Raw genomic sequence first — 18,123 nt, 5'->3', positions numbered from 1 at the left:
CTCCCTCCCACCCCTTTGATTATAACCATGTGCAAGTTTGGCTAATGAGACTGCAGGGCTTTCCCCTCGCCTCTGTGGATGATTGTGGCATTTTATTTGAACGCTGATATGGTTTCCCATTCCTGTTCCTCGCAAGCTTTTGGTCTGGGAAAATAAAAAAAGAGATGTCAGAACCAGAGAATCTTTTTACAGTGTATAAAAATCTTCCCATCTAATCCAAGAGGAAATCGTAATGTGAAGAACATTGGTGTTTTAATGGCCTCCTAATGAGGAGAGCTTGGCCAGAGCTTTGAAGAAGACAAATGGAAAGCAAAACAGCTCATTTCTCCTTGAGGGCAAGGATTACGATTTCTAGAGAGGACTGCATGGATATGCCTTCTGCAGGTAAAGCTTTGCCTGCCTGAAGCCTGCTGGCGGGGCCCTGATGTACGGGCTGTTGGCAAGGGCAGGAAAGGGGGGGTGCGTGTGCTCACACTTTCTGGTTTCTCTGTCAGTCTATTCCTCTCTGCGTGCTGCTGGGAAAAACGAAGACAATTATACTTACCTAAATCCCTGGGTAATTAAGGCACTAAATTAATGCCTGAGAAACACTCGAAACTCTCTGATGAAAGAGCCCGTATACGGACAGCACGCTTGTAACCTTACGTGTCTGGGGTTCTCCCTAAGGTACGGGGCATACACAGCAAGTACTCTGTACAGCCACAGATAGGTGATCACATCTAATTCAAAAGCCCTCATTACTGCCTCCTGAGAGGCTTGGATATTTGCCTGCCTAGTTCCAAGGCCAGCGTCGATCCATTTAAAATTAATATTTTTCATTCCTCTCTCCGCTGCGTGCATTTAAAAGCTGTCCTTGGCTTCCTCTCCCAGCTGCTGGCTCCGATTAGCCCAGCAGTGACTGCCGGAGCTCCGCTTTGCGGCACTGGTGGGATCCCACTGCTCTCATACCATGTTAGGAGCAGAGCTTTCCTGGAAAAGGGACTGCCTTGCTCCTGACGTCTTCCGTGGCTTTGGCAAGCCAAGGAGGCTTAATTTCTGATTGGGAAAAATGGACCTTTTTCTCATCTTATCCCAGAAACGAGCTGTGAGTGCCAGGGCCCCATTGCGTGTCACGCTTCCTCCTGTGGCACCGTCCCTCGGCAGGGCTCAGCCCCGCATGCTCCATGTGCTCGGCCGGGGCTTGCAAGGGAATGAGAAACATTTTTATGAGAAGCATTGAAATGGTTCCCAGCTTTGCTGCTGCAAAGACAACTTTGTACAATCCTCCTTGAGTGACATGTAGCATAATATGGCAGAGGAAATTGCCCTCATGAAGATACACCTGAAGCTTGTCCTAAGCAATTGAAAATGTGGGTTCTGCTCCGGAAAGCAACTGTAAAAAGAAAAAAGATACATTGTTTTAATCAGCAGCCTTGTTTTTGCTCTATCTGCAGAGTGGGGTTTGCTGACTCTTTGAAGGCAGAGACCAGGGCGTGTTTTAAAGGTACTTTTGGATTCGTGGGCTTTGGAGGGGCAGCACAACTCTGGGTGAAGCCTTGCTGGTGGGTCGGCACCAGAAGTGCACTCAGGTGGGTAAACCTCAAAAGGGCAATGGGGCTGCACCACTGCCACTGAAGGCACAAGCTGTGGACACCATCTCACTCGAGTTTCTATCTGCCGCCCTGGGCACAGGACCCCTGCCCAGCAGGACCCCTGCAAACCTCGCTGCCAGCACAGCCAGGATGCTTCCACATTGTGTTGCTGTGGAGATGAGGGGCTGTGGGTGTCCCTGCAGGGCCTCCACCTCGTCCCATGGAGTATTAGCACAAAGACGTAGCAGGAATACCTTTGCAGAGGGCTAGTAGTCCCTCAGCTATTATAGGGGATGAGTTTAGGATTGCGGGAATTAGGGGCAAAGGGGGTGCCAGTCAGTGCAGCTTGCCCATACTCCAGCTGAATGATAAAACTTTGCCTCTGAAGGCAAGCCACCATTGCAGCAGGACAAAAGCAAAGCTACCGCTCCCTCATCCTCCCTGTTCAGCTTGTGAAAACTGCCTGGCTTTAACTTTAATTCTGAGAATTTAACTTCTAGATCAAAGTGCAGGGAATAGCTACGGCAAAATGCTGACAAAAAAAACAACAACAAACCCAAGCCAAAACAATGGCCTGTGTTGTAATACCAAACACAATCCTGCGTAACCGGAGTCTGTGGCCATGCCCCGCTGCGGACGGTTCCTTTTTCTCATCCACAGCTACATGTTGTCTTTGCAGCACAGCTTCTTGAAGCTAAGAAAAACTTTTACTAAACCTGAATTGGCTCAGACGCCTTATAACACAAAATGAAAATGATTAGTGAAACAAAAAAGAAAGTCCAAGGAGGATATAGACTCCTTCCATACAAAGCCTCCTGTCTTCCCACGTGATCCATTATAATCCAGAGGGCCCCAGACTTAAACTAACCTGTTTCTGCCTTTATTTATTTTTTCTTGACTCAATTTCCTACATGAACTGGCTCGTTACGTCAAGTATTTTTCTTTCTTTTAACTTGACTTGCTGTCAGCTGAATGCAGTGCCCTGTAAAAACACCTGCTGACCTGCTGTGTACACACATGCACGTGCACACATGCACACATCGATACCATCTGCATCTATATATCTATATCATCTATATTTATCTGTATAATCCTTGTCTCCCTATCTATATCTATATATGTATATATCTATATATATTTGTGTATTTATCTATATAGCAATATATCTATATAATCTATATCTAAATCTGTAACTTGCTATCATTTGCTTTTAGAGTGGGGCACACAGGTTGCAAATTCCTTGAGCCTCTGCAAAATACACCTTCACACTTCCCTTTCTTTCAGGAAAGGCAGCTGCCCCATTGCTTCTAGCTCAGGCTGCTCTGGCCTGCTTTGCCAGCAAGTCCTGGGGGAATGGGCTGATCAGGTTCACTAATGGTTGAGCTCTTGTGGTATTTGCTTACCTAACACAATCAGAACATGCATCTTAAATATTTTATCAGCTTTGCGGGGTCATAGTCATACCATGGTATTGTGTTGCACTGGAGAATAGAGCAGGCTGGCGGAAAAATGGTGCTCAAGAGTGCTGCAGAAAGAGGATTTTAAGCAAATGGCAAGCACTAATGCCCTGCTTAGAGCCACTAAAACAAATGTCCTTGTGGCAGCAGAGCGGATGGGAAGCAAAAAGAAGTCAGGGCAGTTGCAATTAACAAAGCAGACCAAAGAACTGAGCAAATGGCCCCAAACCCTTAGTGGCTAGCTCTGATCTGAAGGGTGATGGTAGTCCTGGTTTAATTTTGATCCCTCCTTTCTCACTCTTACTTGTTTAATTCTTTGACTCCCTTGAAACTAGTTCTCAGGAAGTTTTGTGTTTAATCTTGTGCTTATTCCCTGTGGGCCAAGCTCTTGAATGGCTATGAGTAAAACCGTTCTGTAAAGAAAGTGGATACAACAGGATAATTCTGAAGGCAGTCCCAGAGGTGGAGTATCCCATACTGAGGCCTCAGCAACCAGTAGCTATTGCAGCAAGGAAAACTGGTTTTCCCTCTAAATCAGTCCATTGCCTGCCTTCAGCCAGTGCTGGCTCCAGTTTGGGCAGGGACAGCTGAGAAGTAGGTCTCTACTGCAAGTCTTTGCTAAAGCTGTGGGTGGCAAGGGTTGCTGATGGAGGGAGCAGAACCAACTGCACCGTTTCTGAGACTGTCCCCAAGTGCTGCATGTGGGGAGATTCCCCAGGAGTGGGGTCAGACTCGCTTTGGTTCTTTTATTCGGACCCAGTGTGATATCAGAGAGCTTTGCATCCTTGCATGCTCAGAGTTCCCTCTATTTCAGTATTTTTTTAAAAAATCACCCCAAAACTAACAGAAAAGCACTCATGTCTGCCTGCTTCTCCATCGCCCTGCTGGAAGGTTTCTTTAGCACAAGACTACTTCCAGTTTCTCAGCTCTTGCCTCCATCTATGTCTGGGCTGCTTTGGGTTTGACCCCCTCCTTTAGCCCTACCCCCCTTTTTTTGGGAAGTTCCTGCTTTCTCCAGATGGTTGCTCCTGATCCATTATGCTGCCTGCTTTGTGCCGGGAACATACAGTGCCCTCTGTGCTAGCTTATCCCTACCCAAACTCTGTGCTACATTGCCATTAGTTTTGAGTGCCCTTACACCAAGTAGCTGAGGCTGCAGCCTGGGTCTGGGAGAAAGCTGGGGGCAGGTTGAGAGGTAAATGGGTCCAACCAAAGCACGAGGGGCTGGTCTGTCAGGGGGAAGGAGTCTCTCTGCACCAGTGCTCTGACTGACGTAAGCTGGAGCAACCCCCTTGCTGATGCAGAGCATCTTTAGCTCAGGCTAGTTCTGGCTGCATCCCTGCAAAAGAGAGGTGAGGGAGCATGCGCTCGCACTGATTCATTTTTTCTCTAAAAATAACTTTGTTATGATGTCCAGAGCAGCCCAGAGAGAGCAATAGTAACAGTGGACTGCTTGGAAGAGGAACAAATATTGCGATCAGGTTTGGGAAACCATGAATCAGCTGTAAAGGGCAGTGTTACCTCAGCCTGAATACATCTTGCTTAGCTCATACTGTCAGGTGTAAATATGACTGTGTGGACAATAAAATAGTCCTGTCATATGCCTTCATGAGAGTCATCTATTTTTACAGATATGAAGATCCTCTTTCAGTATTTGGTCCCAGAGCAAAAGCCCTGCTGTATAAATACAAGTTAAGCTGTGGCATGACAGCCCTGTTTTAAAGGCAATGCAGGAGTATCTGGCCTCAGATGTGGCTCCACCTAATGCCGTGCTGTGGTGTTTGGGGAAAATGTCTGCTGTACCCCCTTAAACAGGGAGCAACATGTGCCCACTGCCCCATCTTTCAGCTTTTACAAATGGAGAATGGGGACAGGGTCACGGCTCTGCCTTTTTCCTACCCATTTTAGGAGGGTGAATGCTCTTGGCCAGATTTAGCCTTTTGAAAACCAAGGGGAGAACAGCAGAAGCTGTGCCCGTGCCAGGGCCTCCAAAAGAGAAGCACGGTCATGGCGCATGGGGCTGGCCTCCTGCAGTGTGACACCGTGACCGAGCGCTTGCAGGCTGGCTGGTCCCCGTAGCCGAGGCTGCACCTCTCAGGTCTCAGACCCCATCCGGTCAGGCCATCACCCCGGAACTGCCAGCAAGGTCATCAAGTTGCATTAATCTAAAGCTGGCTTTCCCACTGGAGAGATGGGTTCATCCCGACTAACTTTAGATTGCAGTTTACACGTTATTGTGCCAAGGTCTGTATTGGACCAATTTATAGTGAGAAATGAGGTTGGCAAGATAACAGGGGCATCACAATTAGAGCTAATTAGCCCAGCAGGAAATCCATTTCCAGGCAGCTTTTGGCAAGAGGCGAGGTTGGCGGGATAACAAGCATAGAGTGTATTTTGATATAAGCACACTCCAGCTGCAAGGAAAAGTAAAATAACAGCTTGTCTCATCCTTATGCAGAGGCCTCATGTCAGGCTCCGCCACCTAAGTCTTTTTGTTTGAGGCTTTGCAGCCTCCCTGCTTGGAAAAGATTCAGACCACTTGTTCTTCCAAAGTCATCTCGGCTGCTGGAGGGCAAAGGTGGGCTGTAAGGTTCTGCACAGCCCCTCACTTCTACGGCCAGACAGGAGGATGCCCAGCACCATAGTCCTCTGATTTTGGGAGAGATGATGGATGCAGCTCACAATAGAAAGCACTGAAGAGTATCTTGGTTTAATTGCAGGAGTTCCGTAAAATGTCTGGGGTATAGACACAGTCAAACTACTAGAACTATTTGTATTTGAGTGCTTTATTATATTGGAATTGCGGTGATATTATTAACATTTGTACAAATGCACAAAATTTCTGTCTCTTCTAGCTAGAAAGAGATGTAAAAATCTGACCTAGTTGAACAGTCTCAATGAACTCATTGTCCATTTGTAACAATAATGGGTTCACAATGCAACAAAAAGCTTAACATAAAATTAAACATATTAAATGCTGCAGCAAGTATTTACACTTATGTACCAAAAAAAAAAAAAAATTATCTCCCTCCGGTAAGGAAGGTGGTTGCTTTACAGAATAAAACAAACAGACAAACAAACACAAAACCTTTGCATACAATACAAACAACCTCAAGCCCAAAACTTACTGTGACAGCACCTTTTTTTAATATAATATATATATTTATATATAAACTTCGATAGTTTAGGCTTACTCCAAGCAGTGCTAAAAGTTCCTTAAAACCAGGACAACGGCAATAGTCCGAAGAAGCAACGTTCAGCGATGAATGCTACCCAGTGTTTGAACGGAGCCGTTACAGAGAGGGGTACAGAGCTCACGGCCATGGGCTGGGAAACACTCAAGTCCCAGTGATAAAAGTCCTTGGCAAAACTCTCAGTGGCAACTATTCCTATCCGGAAGAGCGAATACACCTTTTGTGCAAAATAGTTTGTCTTTTGGAAGCATGGTAGAGGTTGTCTCTGACAGGGATCTCTTTGCAACCTCAGCTCCGAGGGGTGGGGAAAAAATTTCTCTGGAATTTCCTAAATTCCAGCAAGGGAAACATTTCCCTTGAAATGCCCTATCAGCCCTCCCACCTGCCTCGCTTCCTGATGTTGCTGCAGTTTCAGCAGAGCCAGAAGGAGCTTTCAGGCTTCATTCAGGAGGCTGTCGCACAGATTTTTAGTTGAAAAAGCAGTTTGGGTCTAAGAGTCTTATGGCATTAGATGGCATGATGTTACAGTGGGCTTCAGGAACAGTTCTACCAGGTGAAACTCAACATCGCTAACATTTAATTTGCATAAATATAGAACTGGAGATCCTGAATCCTAGGTATTACACATTGGCCTAAATAGAGCAAGTTGTGATTATTGATTCCAGTCCAAGGAGAGCCTGGGAAAGTATCAGATTTCCACTTAGAGAATCAATCTTGTCTGTCAGTGTGTGTGAACACTGACATTTTTGGCCTCATGCAGCTTAGGATTTACTATAAAGTCATTTTGAAAGCTGTGGAAAACCAATAATGGTAAGCAATTTAGCTCTTAAGTGTAAAGCCACTGATAAAATTGTGATAACTGTAAGCTCTGAAAAACAAAAAAAGAGGTTATGGATGTAAACAGTCTTTTGTCTTTGTATTTAGATGATTATTTCAGATGATGAAAAATTGACCAATTTTTTTTTTTGGTGTTCAGATCACTTGAGATTTTATTGCTTTTGTTTGTCCTTAGAAGTTTTTAGTCTCTTTTCTTATTTTTTTTTTAAAGGTGCTGTCCCTAGTCAAGTTATAAGGCAACATATTTTATTGATTCAGAACTCTAATACATAGTATGGCCACTGTTATCACTGCAGCTTTGCAGCTACCGTGGGTTGGACAACAGTCAAAGTGCATGACAATGCACAACAGAGCCAGTCTCCTGACCTTATGATATACAGGACACTTTGGTTCTCGGGATGAGATATTATAAATGTAGCTTAGATGCTGCCTCACACACTTTGCATAATAAAACATTTATATGCTGTCATGAAGAGGGTGTAAAGTCTAAGTCACACTGCAGACTGGCTGTTCCCAGCTCCTCCGTTTGGGCAGGTGTGAGAGACAAGTTGTAGATATGCCACCAGTGAAAGCATATAAATGTATCTGGTGCAAACGTTTTACAAGAGTATTTATAAATGATTCAACAAGGGAGAGCAAGAAAGAGAATGACAGCTAAAGTGCAATTTTAAAGTAATATAAATAATTGAAATGTAGAAATAAGATACTAATTAGTTGTAACTGGTTTTGTTTTATAGGCACAGTTTAGTTTTTATGTCTACAGATCAATCTTTTTCTCTTCTTCCCCCTCCAGTAATTTTCTCTGATGTATAATGGAGCTTCAATGGTCTAAACCTAAGGAACACTGCTTAGTAAGAGGACAGAAGAGGCAATGATAAGGCAGTATAGTGCAACTCACTATGTGATATTAGAAAAGAAACAAGGATGGGGTTAGATCTTCTGTGGTGATGTATGAAATCAGCCTTAAAAAACAAAAGACAGGCTTTCCAGTTATATGTTGACCCATGCTTTCTAAAATGAGAGAGCACATTTTCCAATACAAAGGAAACAACTGAAGGTTCATAATTTGTTTTGTTGTTACCAAAAAGAAAAAAAAAAGAAAAAGTAAAAAAAAAGCAGATGCTGCTTTAAGGGAAATATTTAATTCTAGGAATTTCTGTACAACTGACCTCAGCAAGCTTCTCCATCTTAGATGGATGACTTCTGCTTGAGACCCTGAAAGATTAAGATGCACACACACCTAGAGTAGTTTATTGCAAAACTAATATTGTAACTTTAAAAAAACAAACAAACAGATTCTGTACAAGAATACTGTTCAAATGGAATGTGTTAAAATAACATTTATTAATAAATACTTTATAAAATTCTATGTGAATACTAAATTAATAGATTCCTGTTTTTAAATCGCTTTGGTCCTCATGAATTCTCATAAATTCACTCTATACGCTTTTTTTTTTAAAAAAGGTATTAGCTGCTAAAAAGCACATTTTGCCTAAACTAAAAGGCTAGTTTCCAACACTAAGTATCGTTGCTTAAAAAAATATGAATCCTCAAAAGTTGGGCATTTAACAACAGTTATAGCTGGCTTGTTAGTTAACAGGACAGAGTCAGTTAACACTAAATCCACACGCACTGAGGCACTGAACCATTGACTTTCCACTATTTAGAAGATGGGCAGCAGACATTTAGCTTCGTAGCAGGAATTAACTCCCAACAGCATGAAATTCTCCATAAATCATCATCATCATCATCGTCCTTATAAAACACACCATGATAGCACACAAACTACTTGTCTCCCACAGGCAGCGTTATGAATATGGCTTGCATAAATTGACTTGGGGAAGGGGGGCCAGGGACGAAGGAACCGGATCACAGCATCATTTCTTTCTGATCAAAGTATTGCAGTTGTCCGTGGCTGAGATTTCCAACGTGCTTCCGATGTCATACAACAAGACATCCAATTCTGCCGTCCACAGAAATATCTCCTCCTGAGCAAGGTGCCGGCTGAGGCTCGCCGCCCTGCGAGCGCCGGGGAGAGCAGGCAAGGGAAGCGGTCCAAGTCGTCTGCCGGCAGCGGGATGGAGCACAGAGCGCGGCGAGGCTGGCAACGGGCTGGATTTGCAGAGCAGGAGGAAAGCAGAGCAGTCTCCAGTAGTAGCTCGTGGAAAACCAGGATTTCTTCTCCATGGAAAAGGCCCAGGAAGTGCATTTAGAGTGACGTGCTCAGCAGAAGGCCGCTGCCACCGACTGCGCAGCAGAGGGACATCCCGGGGACAGAAAGGCAGGGGCTTCTCCCGCAGCCCTTGCTCAGGCAGCCTCCAGTGCCCGGCAGGACCGGCAGCTTGAGGAAAGGCTGCAGGATCACTCCCCTGGAAAACAAAAGCATTTTAATGTGGAAGCGAATCTGATGAATAATATAAGGTGCCTGGTATGGTTGGTCCTTTTACCGATGATATAGCCGATATAAATATGCTGCGTGTTGTCTTGGCCTGTGAACCTGCGACAGAGTTACAAGAAGCAATAGCAAATAGCTTTTCATCCTTTACTTATTTCCACATCACTAGCAAGGATTATACCTAAAGGCCAATAGTATAGAGAGGAGACATTTCATTGTAATTATACATTTAGGCCAACATGTGTGGTTGGCTTGCCTAGTTAGCATTAAAAAAAGAAATAATTGAGCTATATATAATACACATCAGTCAAACTGTCAAGTTGCTGAATTTAACAAAACTTAGGCAAGGTTTTTGTATTTTTTTCTTTTTTTTTTTTCTTTTTAATGTAGAGGCTTTCAGTTTAACAGCTAAATATTTTAATTGAGGAGACTGAATAAAATGAAGCTAAACCGTAATTTTAGTGCAGTGTAGCTTAACTGGGTATTCTAATATTACCAACAACTTTGATTTTTATTTTTTAATGTATTTAAGTGCTACCCATACAGAGGGAAAGTTTTTTAAATTAACCCTGCGATGGCATTTTCTTTTTCATGGTGAATGATGAAATTCAGACACAGGGGAAATGCTTTTTTGGTTTTTTTTTACATAGTGGATACTCAGCTGGAACATTTTGCTTGACTGCATATTTGAAAAAAGTTCCCTTGGGAGCCGTGATGAAGTAAAACCATTTAGCTATTACAACTGGAGGTTAAAAAAAAAATTATAGATTCAGTATTTAAAACACTTTAAAAGTATATGTTTGTCTAAAATATAATAGAAAATCCTTTACATTTGTATTTTTTCGTAATTTTTTTTGGTTCTTAGACTATATAATCAAGTCAAGATTTATACTGTACATTAAAAATCTTCTTCTTTCGAATGTATTTGCATAAATGGAAAGCGAGCTGTTAAAGAATACTGATAAAAAGTTAGCTACCAAGATAAGAACTAATTCAGAAATGAATGATCCTCAGAATTTTGCTTTCCTTTCCAGACGGGCCCTGCTCCTTATAGTGGGTCACGGTTCAGTTGTTTCGCTCTCACTCCTGCATGGAGAAGAGCCACCCTTTTAAAACCCACAAGTCCTCTGAAAACCAAAGACACAGCCTTTGAGGAGGAGAACTTCAGAACAAAGTGTGTTCAGAGCTAGAATATTTGCCAGGAATAACGTGAATTAGCTTTTGCTATTAAAGATGCAGCTTAAAACGTTTGAACATTGATCACCAGCTCGGAGCCCACTTCCCGGGTACGCAGCGGGAGGTTTTGCCGCTGACAGATTTGAGAGCAAAATCAGGTCCCAATATACGGCGAGGCAGTGTAATTAACTGGCATCATCTCCGTCCGATTTTCCCATCAATCACTGGTACCACTTGGGGATGCAAATCAGTCACGCTGAGGGGCAGGCCCAGAGTCCAAACAAAAACCTTAATTGTGGCATAAGGCTCTTTTCCAGACCCTCTTTGCAGGACTGAGTTTTATCCAGAGTGCAGCGGGATTTGCCATTCTTGCAGCACTTTTTAGTGGCTGCACGCCTTCTAAAAATTATTTAGCATGTTAATGAGACAATTCCTTACCCGCGGTAAACGGGCGTTAAGTGCCATTAAAGTCAGTGAAGCTACACTGCTTCTGCCAGCTTGGGATCGGACTGTGGATGCTTAAAGGAATGCCTGCAGAAGCAGGTCTTTCCTTGGGATTTAAAAATGGCATTTTTCCAACCGGTCAGAACCGTTAGGCTGATTTATTTCTCATTTATAGCCCATGAAACCTGAGGCTGTTAGTTTTCATTGTGAGAACAACACAACTGGGTTAGGGAATAGAACTTTTCCGAATTATTATATACTACATGGATTTTTCTATGTTAATGACTGGCAGTGCAAAAGAATTGCTGTGATTCTCAGGTGTTGCTCGCTATGCCTGTACCGTGCCACAGAAGCTTACAGGGCTGCTAGCATCAACACAGCTGGCCCTCAATCCTGCTTCACCTGGGGCTGCACTGCTTTTGCCTTTCGCTGTTTATTAAAAACACTAAATCAGGAGCATTTCTATTTTTAAAAAGCCAAAAGCTCAGCACAGCCCAGCTGTGGGTGAAGAGTTAGTGAAAGCAGCAGCCGCGCTGACAGTTTTTAGGTGGGCTTGAAGTTTTTGCTTGTTCATCACCGTTCTTTGAGAAAAAGAGAGGGAAGCAAGAAAGCCTTGGAATGAAAAAAAGCAGGAAAAAAATAAGCTGAGGGATGAAAAGGGTTTGGGAAGGGAAAAGGAAGGTGTAAGAATAACTGGAGGAGAAAAAGGGCAGGGTAGAAGAGAGAGAAGGGGGAGGATGAGACAAAAGAGCTTGTTATTTGGGCTTGATTTTGTCCTGATAGCCACATCCTATATCACCGCTTTGAAAGAGGCTCTGAATGCAAGACAGGGTCTGCTGATAGCACAATGCTAACTCATTTTTTATTATGCTGTCAGCAGATGCCCTCTCTCTATATTTATAGCCTAATTACTCCTAGTTACCTACATATGACTCTGTTTAATACTTTTCATGCCTCACATTGGCTAACAAGCTGCAGTTTAACGCAACTCTGTATTTCTGAGGCTTCAGGCTAGATTGGTGAGAAGGAAACGTGACGTGACTATGTACAGAAACAGTTAGGTTTATAAACAAGTAACTGGTACCAAAAAAACTGGAGAAAGCACCACAGCATTTCTCAAGCTGATAGCATATTAATTGCATAACTCCCTTTTATGTAACTAAGTATAAAAGACATTTTAATAACTATAAAAATGAAAGCCAGAGTCTTTCAAGAACTGAGGAATCTTCCAGGCTTGAGTTACAGTTGCAAATGTTCTTAGCACAGAGGACGCTTTGATACGCTACCACACTCCCCTAGCAGTTTCTGATCAACCACTTTTAAAGGATGGGGTTGATGTCTGTTCTGTGGCTGGCGAGCTGGGTGAGAGTGGAGCTTCCCACGACGTCGCTGACAGAGGAGGAGGTCGTGATGGTGTTGTGCTGGATGACTTGCTGCTGGGAGCAAGCTGGGACCGGGCTCGCGGGAGGACTGCTCTCGGGACCTGGGTGGGGGATGAGGGGACAGAGAAAATACACATTCAATTATCCATCCCAGTAACAAGCCCAGACTCGGTGACACTCTGGAAAAGCAATGTATTACTACAGCAGCAATACCAACAACCAGAGGCACAAACAAGTCCCAGGATTTAAAAACACACAGTTGTCCAACACTGTCTGTCTTTTGATCTTCTGTAGTTTTTGTTATTTTCTTTAAGTCACCTTCTCTGATATCAACCTGACTTCAGGGGCTGGGATCTTGAAAAAACTCCAAGACCTTAACGATTATGAAACTAATGTCAGGATAAAAAGTTCGATATCTTCAGGTCTATAAAATCAGTTGGGATGCTTAAATGCTTTATTTGCTCCAGCAGGAATCAAAATTAGAGTGCAGTGCACTGCAGCACAGAAAATCTAATTCAAGCAACAGTTGATAGGCATGTAATGCAATTATGTTTTTTTTCTTTGAGTACTGTTAAAAAGCCAGATGCATAGTGATGCAGGGGAGACAGAAATGAGCTCTATTTTAAGAGAATGCTGCAATTTAGCAAATATTAACCCTGAGGCTCTTCTGCGCCATTCTAGAGCCAAGCAAAGAATTTGTCCCTAAATTACCACACTAGTAAAATGCAACTGGACACAATCGATTCAATGTCTCCATTAGATGAGATTTTTTGAAAAAAAAAATTAATGGGAGGGTTTAAAAAGAGTTAACAAACCTGGAAAACCTGCGCCATGCCTGGTCTGTGCCACTGTCAGAGCACAGTACCATTTTCGCTGGAGGGGACTGTAATGCTTTCCTTTTTAACTTTCCTTTTGAGAGTTATTTTAAGGTGCTGGCAGTGCTGTGCCCAGGAGGACTCTTGCAGGTTTGGAGCTGTGAGTTCAAGCGGGATCCTCCACAGGGGAGCGAGGGTCCATCTGCGTGCATCTCCTTGCCGAAGGGAGGGGTGGGGAAGGCTAGCTCTGCTGTGTGGGATGCAAACCAGGGCTTTTTTGGGTTTGAGCAGGGCTGGATAAATAAGGGCAGGAGATCGGATGTTTCAGATGATGTTTGAGAAGACAGGTTCAAGTGAAAATAAGACCAAGAATGGGTTCTGAACGGAAGAATGAGAAACTTTGCTTTCCTGTGAGGAGTGTGGAGACTGTGCAAATATACCAGCTACTTACTTAGATATCCTTGCGATTCTTTCTGCATAGCTGTTATCGGACAGTCTTTATGTGTTAACAATAACTGTTTCAGCTGTGCTACCTCATTTTTCAGCATGGAAACCTCATTCTAGAAAAGAAAGAGAGAGTTTGGTTTGCCACAAAGCTGAAGCCAGGCTCTTCTGCAAAGTTTAAACCCAAGAACACAGACACTGCTCCACAGCTCCAGAAGGACTGAGCAGAAATGGTACTCAGTGCTCGTGTACTGGGTTTATGTTAACATTTGTCCATTACATTGTTTTATAACGTCTTCTGAAGGGAATTTGGGTTCCAGATTTGATGATATAAACTGACAAGAAAACTAAGCCTTCACAGCACCAGAGATACTTCAGGCAGTGTTTTTAATCTGTCTGGGAAATACTCTGGCTGTCTGCATCAAGGCAGGGGCCAGACCTGTCGGGGGAAATGGCAGCCTGCCATGCTGGGCAGTGTGGTGGCAGGGCTGCTGTCACCTACAGCATGTCACCTACAGCTCCGCTACAGCCGGCGCCTGGGTGCTTCTCACACCTCTCTGTTTTGGGGGAGTGTGTTTTGGGGGAGTGCCATTGTGCAAATGGTCTTTCTGCTCTTGGCAGCACACAGGCCCACCTCTGGATGGGGCAGAAGTACTGTGCTCACCATAAGGAGGGCTTTTGTTATATTAATTCAGGGTATTTTCATCCATCCACTTCATTCTTTTCCTCACTGGTAGACCGATCTATTTGCACTCCTATCTTGCTGTCTTTGAATGAAGGTTTAGATACATGCCCTACTCTGAAGAAGTCTTTTACAGACAAGTTAATGGCACTTCAAAAAAAAAAAAAATTCCCCACAAAAAGCAGTGACAAGAAAAGAAAATAAATACAACTCCGTCTAGCGAAGGCTTCTAAATCCCAAGACAGCTTTTTCCTGGCTTATCCCACTAAAATGCAATTATTTCTTTAATTGAAGCACACACATCTTGATTAATCGACTTTGATTATGCCGGTGCTCCTGCTAGGAGCCGGCTGTGCGGGGGCAGCCCTGAAGGCGGTGAGGGCCCGCCGGCACCGCCAGCCCCTCTGAGCACAAAGAGCCCCTCTGTGTTCTCGGGGGCACAGACAGTGGCTCGCACCTGAAGCTGCATGTTTGTCTGGGTGAGCTCTTCTGCTTTCTTTTCCAGTGACATCACCCAGACCTTCCTCTTCTGTCTGCAGCGCGTGGCGGCAGCTCGGTTCCTTTCCAGAAATTTCCGTCTCCTCTCATCCGGGTCTTCGTCCACCACCCTCCTCCGGCGACCTCCAGTCGGCTGCGGTGGCTGTATCGTCTGCGTGGGCTGCATCTGCTGCGCCGCTGGCGAAACCTGGCGAGGAACAAGAGGTTTGGCAGGGGGTAGTGAGGGGGAAAAGTTACGGAGAGGGATGCTGAAAGGGGAAGGGAAATCTCACATGCTTGCCCTGCTCCCCGGTGAGGTCTGCAACAGGCGCAAGTCGAAGAGCTGCGCCAGATGCCACTGAAATTAGTTGCTGGCAGATCCTTGCCGTGGTCAAAGGGGAGATTTTTTTGAAACGATCCTCTGAATGTTAGTAGGGAAAATATTTTTCCCCTTACAGTTATTAAAAACATTTCACTTAGGTACTTTCTCTGCCACCACCTATTTCAAACATGAAATGTCAGGTTTCTCTCAGCAACTGTTTTAATCAAAGCAGAAGACTGTAGGGGCCTCATTTCTGTCTCTCTTCTTCTTTCTTTCTTTTTTTTTTTTTTTTTAAAATGCCTCCAAAATTTTAGGACATTTCTATTTCACAAGCTACTCCAGCTCTGTCTCGCACTTTACCACCTCTGGAGATGGGAGCTGCAGTGCTCTTTGCACCTGAGTGGAACTGGGAAGCTGTGGGCTGGGACTGTGCAAGGCCAGCAGACCTTGGTGCCCCTCAGCTGGGAGCAAAGGAAAGGATTTAGGTACCTGAACTCAAACTTGTATTTTGGTATCCCTGCACTGCATGGAGAAGCGATATTCCCCTTCTCAGGAATTGCCATTTAACCCCCATGGATGCTGTAGGCCCTTTTTTTCAGCAGCCTGGCTTTGACAGCAGAGACATGCCACATCCAGTCCTGCTGCTACAAAACTATGGCAAAAGTATGTATTTATGCTTTTTCAATGCCAGGAGAGTATTGATCCTGCTCCTGAGAGTAACTGGCCCATGCCATTACAGAAAAGGTGCGTGGTGGGGGCAGCCCCACATAGTCTGTGCTCTAACTCCTGGGCAGATGAAACATACGCCCACGTGCCTGTCAGGAACCAGCATCAGACTTAAGGTTCAGCTGCCTGGGAATAGCCAGCTTTTGGATTGCTTTCCTGCCTCTCCATGGTGCCCAGGCCACAGGGCTCTGGGCTGTGCTCAGGGCTTGGGAGCCCAACCCACGCGTCCCATTGCTTGCGTGCAGCAGGAGCCGCTGCAGCTGCTCAGGTTGCTGCCGCTGCTCTGGTACAGTCTGGAAAAGTCTGGAAACCTGAATTGTTGACTCAAAAGTAACCCTCTTGTTCTGGCAAAGGCCCAAACCTCCAAGGTGCTTCCTTTTGACTCCAGGGAGTGGACGTACTCAGCGCTTTGTCAGACTGAGCCCTGAATTTCAATTGCGGCAATTAACATGTGTTTGCCTAACACCTCTGTCTGTCTCAATTAAAATGATACTATCATCTTGCGAGGTGGCTTTCTGTCTAGAATCTTGCCACAAACTGTGAAGAGGAGTTTGCTCCCTCCCCCAGCTGAATTGTGTCAATTAAAGTGGAAATTTTATGTGTAATTATTCTGTGCATCTGATAACGCTTTTTGCATAAAGCCAAATTTATTCCCAGCCGTACGTTGCACAGTCAGGGAATCTCTCATAGGAGCACAAAAATGTTTTTTAAAATATAACTTTCTAAAAATAAATAAGCCACCCTGCATATTCTGACAGATTTTAAAATTTCAACTTGTATTAAGCCTGAATGCTCACGGTTAAAATATCCAACCCTCTGTCCACAGTGGGGGTTGGAGTCCCAGGGCCATGGCAGCTGCAGAGGCTGCAGCCGTCAGCACCGCAGAGGACCACCAGCCACTGTCCCTGTCCCTGCCGCCAACATCCCCAGACTGCCTCCGGGAGATCGCTGCCGAGGGACGCCAGCTGCTCCCCGTCCACCGGGGCCAGGCACTCTGCCTCTTTAGCAAGATGTCTGAGTGCAGAGGCCTCAGAGATCCCTTTTAATGTCAACATCTCATCAAAGGCCTTTCATTTTCTCACATACAACACCTTTCGGGACTTCAAAGATTTGTTATTTATGTTATGTTCCTGGACATGAAATGCTTTCCTTATCCCATTTCTTTCCTTTTTCATCCAGCATTAAAAATTCTTGTTTCTTAACCCTCCCTGTTGGATCTGCTACATAGGCAGAAAAAAGTAACTATAGAGTTTTTCTTTTTCTCTTTCCCCGCATATGGTCATTTTCTCCTGAATAACTAGTGAGTCATTTTGTTTTCAGAATGTAGCAGCCAGTCTTTGGGCAGTCGGAGCGTATTTTCAGAACAACAAAATCTTCTCTCTATCTCTGGCAGATATTCATTATAAAGGTTGCCATTACGTCACTAATAATGTCGTGTGGGATAATTAACTGACTCTTATTAGATAGCTCTTAACCCTGAAATCTGTTAGGTTATATTTTAGTAACCGTCTAAGCATCATTCTCTAGCAGGATTTCGTTGCCCTGCCTAGGGACATAAGAAAGAAAATGAACATATATTAGAACTGAAATTAATATTTTTTTTTAGAGGATACTAATCACATATCCATAATGAAGACAAACACAGGACAGCTAACAGAATGAAACAACATCCAAACCCCTACTCTGCTTAAGCTATCACTCCGGCAAGTTTGATATGAAGAAACCTTCATGAGACCATCGCTAGAATAATCGTGTCATTTTTGTTGCAGTTGAGGCAAAACAGCTATATCTTGATAAAATATCTCTCTTCTCAGAAAGATACCTATAGAATGTGATTTCTACTTTTATGCTTGATCCAATCCTTCTATCTGTTCTTTGCAACTTACTACAAAACTAATACCCGTTCATTCATTCTACGAAAGTATAATTCATTGGGCTCCTGTGTACCAGAATGGTAGCTAAAAAGCAGGAAAAGAATTCTGACGTTACAGAAGGGTGTGGTGTAGAAGAATAACAACAGTCTCAGCATGGGAGTACACAGCTCACAGCGGCATGGACCATGCTGTCATTTGGCAGGTGGTTTGGAATGGAAGAATCTGGCTCAGAAGAATAAGGAGGCTAATAATTAGTAAAATGCACCATAAAATTAACATCTGCTGGAGCAATCTGACCCCCAAAGAGGCCATTACCATGGGGACTAT

The 18,123-nt window shown here is 44.1% G+C and overlaps 1 protein-coding gene across 2 annotated transcripts in view; it reads right to left on the bottom strand.

Annotated features, from left to right (window-relative positions):
• Positions 1 to 9,837: 9,837 nt before the first annotated feature.
• Positions 9,838 to 18,123, bottom strand: part of CREB5 (cAMP responsive element binding protein 5) — a 257,654-nt gene continuing 249,368 nt past the window's right edge. For both annotated transcript variants that reach the window (XM_075083142.1, XM_075083143.1), the window contains 3 exons: positions 14,855 to 15,082; positions 13,723 to 13,831; positions 9,838 to 12,557 (listed from right to left, as the gene is read on the bottom strand). In XM_075083142.1, coding sequence (XP_074939243.1) covers positions 12,394 to 12,557; positions 13,723 to 13,831; positions 14,855 to 15,082 — 501 coding nt within the window. In that variant the 3' untranslated portion in view covers positions 9,838 to 12,393. The remainder of the gene's footprint in view (positions 12,558 to 13,722; positions 13,832 to 14,854; positions 15,083 to 18,123) is intronic.

Source organism: Phalacrocorax aristotelis, chromosome 2 (genome assembly GCF_949628215.1).
Source record: "Phalacrocorax aristotelis chromosome 2, bGulAri2.1, whole genome shotgun sequence".
In the NCBI taxonomy this organism is placed as follows: Eukaryota; Metazoa; Chordata; class Aves; order Suliformes; family Phalacrocoracidae; genus Phalacrocorax; species Phalacrocorax aristotelis.
Note: the sequence above shows the minus strand (reverse complement) of the source record. Positions and strands in the feature narration are given on the sequence as shown.